The sequence below is a fragment of the Helobdella robusta genome (genome assembly GCF_000326865.2).
Source record: "Helobdella robusta unplaced genomic scaffold HELROscaffold_26, whole genome shotgun sequence".
Taxonomy (NCBI): Eukaryota; Metazoa; Annelida; class Clitellata; order Rhynchobdellida; family Glossiphoniidae; genus Helobdella; species Helobdella robusta.
The window spans coordinates 2,143,858-2,148,915 of NW_008704349.1; the positions used below are offsets into that span (position 1 = coordinate 2,143,858).

Below are 5,058 nucleotides of genomic sequence, written 5' to 3' on the forward strand. Positions count from 1 at the left end.
GCATACACAGCAAAATGACAACAACATCGATGCTATAACACCAACCATAAAATAACATCAATGATGATACCAACAATAAAAACAACAACAATAAAAATATAGACAACAACAACAACTATAATAATAACAATAATAATAACACCAACAATGATGATATTTGTAGCCATCACAAATTTTGCACTGTCTTTATTTATTCAACAGTAACAAAACGACACCATCATCATCATCACCACCATCATCATCATCACCACCATCATCATCATCATCATTATCAATGTCATCATCATCAGAATCGTTATCACTGTCAATTCTCATATTATTATCATCATTATCATTTTATAATACACCGTGCAGATATAAACTTGTTTTTATACATGCATATTAGTATAAGATTGTTGAAACTTCACAATGCCAATCATTGGATAAGTTCCTCCCACACACATAGACACACACACCCGCGCGCGCGCGCGTACACACACGCACATACACACACGCACAAATCAGTTTTCTTTTACTTATAATCTTTGTTTCGTCGTCATCATCATCGGTATGAAAAATTTTCACCTTTTACAGATTTTAACATTACCGCCTTTTCCATTTTGCTATTTCACTTCTTTGCAGAGTAAGAGTTTTGACACCATTATCATTTTAGTCATCACTTCCGGTTACGTCATCAACAACAACAACAACAACAATAATAATAATAACAATAATAACAAAATCACGTGCAACAACAAGCTGACAATCCAATTAGTATCCGAGATTGAGTTCGACCTTAACTTTGTTACCGTTAGTGCAACGACATTAACAACATCAACAACAATGACGTCGCACTAAAACAACAATAACGTCACAGCAGCAACAACAACAATAGCGTCACAATAACAATAACAACAACAACAACAACAACAACAGAATAATCATTAGCAATGAAGCACTCATCCCACTGATGAAAAACTTAAGAAAATAACATTAAAAGAACATCATTGCTAAAAAGAACAGTACAGGTGTGTGTGTGTGTTTGTGTGTGTTTGTGTGTGTATGCGTGTGTGCGTGTGTGTGCGTACGTGTTTCAATACCACCAATTCAAAATAATCAATGCCACCATAACAAAAATATCTTCATCATCACAACAACAACATCATCATCATCAAATTGATAACAACATCATCATCGTCGTCATCATCGTAACAAAATCATCACCCTCATGACGGAAATAATAATAAGAAAAACAACAACAAAAACTACAACGACGAAAGCAACAACAACAACAACAACAACAACAACATCAACAACAACAACAACATCAACTTCATTAATAAGAACAGACGCAGAACAAAAGAAATAAGACTGGCCCGTATGGACAAATAACGCCGTGATCAAGAAAATCCCAAGACACTGCTGGTGATGATGATGATGAGGACGATGATGATGACGACGACAATGATGATAATGATGATGATGACGATATGAAGATGACGATGATGATGCGATTGTTTTGTCGATGTTTTGTTGTATTTGCCTATGATAATATTGGTATAGAGTAATATGATGACGGTGACGACGATGATAATGATGATGCAATTCTGCTGATGATGATAATGATACAATGTTGATGATGACGGTGATGATGACGTTGACAACATTGGCTATGTTGATAAAACTCAAAGTTTATCTCCTTTTTATTGTTACATTTATAGCTATCCATGATTGCATTAATGACAAGAACCGGCCCAGTGACATCAACAACAAACAACAACATAAACAGCAACAACAATATCAACAACAGCAACAACAACAACTCAACACTAACGTAAAAAAACAGCAATGTCAACAGCAACATCAACAACAACAACATCTGCAACAATTCTAGCAAAAACGTCTACATTATCAGCAACATAAGCAACAACAACATCAACAAAAACAACAACAACATCAACAAACATGCCAGTATAAGCATGGGCAGATGTTTCAGTTCCAGGAGCTTTGGAAAAAAATTTCACACAATCATCTTAATTAATCACCACATCTCTCTAGCAATATTGTTCTCTCATTTTGTGTACAGACAACTACTCCTAAATTTAAGACAACAACTACTACTACTGCAGCTACAACAACAACAACTACTACTACTACTACTACTACTGACGCTACAACAACAATAGCAGCAACAACTACTACAGCAGCGGCAAAAACAACAACAACAACAGCAACAGCAACAACAACAACAATACTTAAAGTAACAATAACAAGGATATGACGACGAATTTTAAAAAAATAACCTACAATTCTCAAATTTTTCAACAACCACTACATCCGCCACAACAACAACCACAACAACTACATTACTGTCAAGAAAATTAGCTACAGAAGCTACTGAAGCAGCAGCAGCATCAGTAGTAGCCAATGAACGACAGAACGTCAACATCTCATGTGTACTTGAAGTTATTTTAGTGGTATTTTAATTGCCACCTTCTTGTACATTTTGAAGTTGTGGTTGTTGTAGTTGCGGTTGTTTTAGTTGCGGTTGTTGTAGTTATTGTTGTTGTAGTTGTGGTTGTTGTAGTTGTTGTTACTGTTGTTGCTCCATTTTTTGAAATCCCTTGTTGTGTTCGTTGTTGATTTGATAGATAGTAATTAGTTGCAAGTCGCAATAACCATAACGAAAATATACTTGTACTGATATTACAACTAATATTAACAGCAGCAGTATTTGAACAGCTGCTACTACATTAGCCACTACTTAGTACTACACTGCTGCTACTACACTAGCTACTAGCTATTAGCTATTACACTGCTACTACCACAACTACTACTTAGTAGTTGTGGTAGTAGTAAACATAGCAGTGGAAGTACTAACAGTTTTAATTGAAGTACTAGCAACAACTCCAACAGAAGAAGTATCAGTAGTATAATATATGCAGTAGCAGTACAATGATCAAAAGTTTTAGTAGTACTAAAAGTAGTTGTATTAACAATACTGGTAGTAGTAGAAGAAGCTGCAGTAGTAGAAGTAGCTGCAATACTAAAAGTAGCTGTAGTAGTAGAAGTAGCTGTGGTAGTAGTAAAAGTAGCTGCAGTAGTAGAAGTAGCTACAGTGACCGCAGTATGATACAGATTCACAGAGATAATGAAGTAATTAATATTAGCAATGAACAATAGGCCTTAGGAAATTTCGTGCGTATTGAAGACCCATAAATATTTAAAAGAATTTTTGTATGTTGATATCAATAAACGTGCATATACGCTGTATATAAACGGCGAGCGATGCTAAAACATACAGGCATACTGATACAAACATACAAAATTTGATACAATCATACGAAAAACATTCAAAAATTGGTACAAGCGAACATTACCACATACAAACATTGATACACCCAAACTCACACACACATAAATACAAACATACAAATCGGTACAAAAACATACAAACGATCACACAAACAAACAAACATACAAAAATACATACAAACGAAAATAATACAATTAAACATACAAACGGTTGTGAATTTTTTCCCATTCCTGCATGCATGAATATTTCATCAAACATATTCTTCAACAGTAGGTGTCCCAAGTTTTCGTCATTTCTCCATAAGAAGTTTCTTTATTTTTTTGTTTTCTCCCTTCCCTCTCTCTCTCTCTCTTTCTCTCTCTCTCTCTCTATCTATCTATTTATCTTTTATTCATTTATTCGTTTGTTTGTTTGTTTATTGTTTGTCTATTTTTTAATTCATTCATATTTTTGTTGACGCATTCCTTCCATCCATTTGTTCTTTCCACTCCAATGAGTTATCCGTTTGCTCATTCGTTTGTTCATTCATTCGTTCATTAATTCATTCATTCGGTCATTCGTTCGTTTTTTCTTTCGTTCATTCATTCGTTCGTTCGTTCGTTTGTTTGTCCGTTCGTTCATTCATTCATACATCTATACCTCCATCATCCTTTTTTCCGTTTTTTTATCTATTTAATTATTTATTCCTTTATTCCTTCATTCATTCATTCCTTCATTCATTCGTTCGTTCGTTCGTTCACTCACTCACTCACTCACTCACTCACTCACTCACTCACTCACTCACTCACTCACTCACTCACTCACTCATTCACTCACTCACTCACTCACTCACTCACTCACTCACTCATTCACTATTCATTCATTTATTCATTCATTCATTCTTCCACCCGTCTATCAGTCCAACTTTAATTTATCTAATTTAATTTTTTCACACCAAAAATTCGTCCCACTCACTTAACCCTTATCCTACCTCCTTTATTTTTTCATTCCACCCATCTCTTACTATATTTCATTCTTTTTTCTTATTCGTCTCTCATTCGCAGATCAATTTTAACTTTTTTTAAATATATCTTACTAATTTCATTTATTCAAATTTAATGGAATAAAATTTATGATAATAATTTTTCGGATGATAATTTTCTCAATTAGTCCTACAGAAATTCATTTATCGGTTCGTTCATTTATTCATTAATTTGCGCGCACACACACACGCACACACACTCACACACATAGTCAGAAAAAAATAAAACAGAGAAAAAGAGAGAGAGAGAGAGGGAGAAAGAAAGAAAAAAAGAGAGAAAGAGAGAGAGAGAGAGAGATAGAGCCAATCACGTCAAAGTAGGATAGATTGAAGAAAATTTCGAGAATAAATAAAAGATTCAGCGACGTGTAAATAAATAAATGAAAGAATGAAAGAATGTACAAATGAATGAATGAATGAATGAATGAATGAATGAATGAATGAATGAATGAATGAATGAATGAATGAATGAATGAATGAATGAATGAATGAATGAATGAATGAATGAATGAATGAATGAATGAATGAATGAATGAATGAATGAATGAATGAATGAATGAATGAATGAATGAATGAATGAATGAATGAATGAATGAATGAATGAATGAATGAATGAATGAATGAATGAATGAATGAATGAATGAATGAATGAATGAATGAATGAATGAATGAATGAATGAATGAATGAATGAATGAATGAATGAAAAAAGAATGAAACAACGTAATCGAATAAAGGAATAAA

The 5,058-nt window shown here is 33.6% G+C and overlaps 1 protein-coding gene across 1 annotated transcript in view; it reads left to right on the forward strand.

Annotated features, from left to right (window-relative positions):
- Positions 1-1,371, forward strand: part of HELRODRAFT_173498 (hypothetical protein) — a gene marked incomplete at both ends in the record, with an annotated part of 1,566 nt that extends 195 nt beyond the window's left edge. The window contains 2 exons of the mRNA XM_009020104.1: positions 622-789; positions 1,228-1,371. Of these exons, the coding sequence (XP_009018352.1) occupies positions 622-789; positions 1,228-1,371 (312 nt within the window). The remainder of the gene's footprint in view (positions 1-621; positions 790-1,227) is intronic.
- Positions 1,372-5,058: the final 3,687 nt, after the last annotated feature.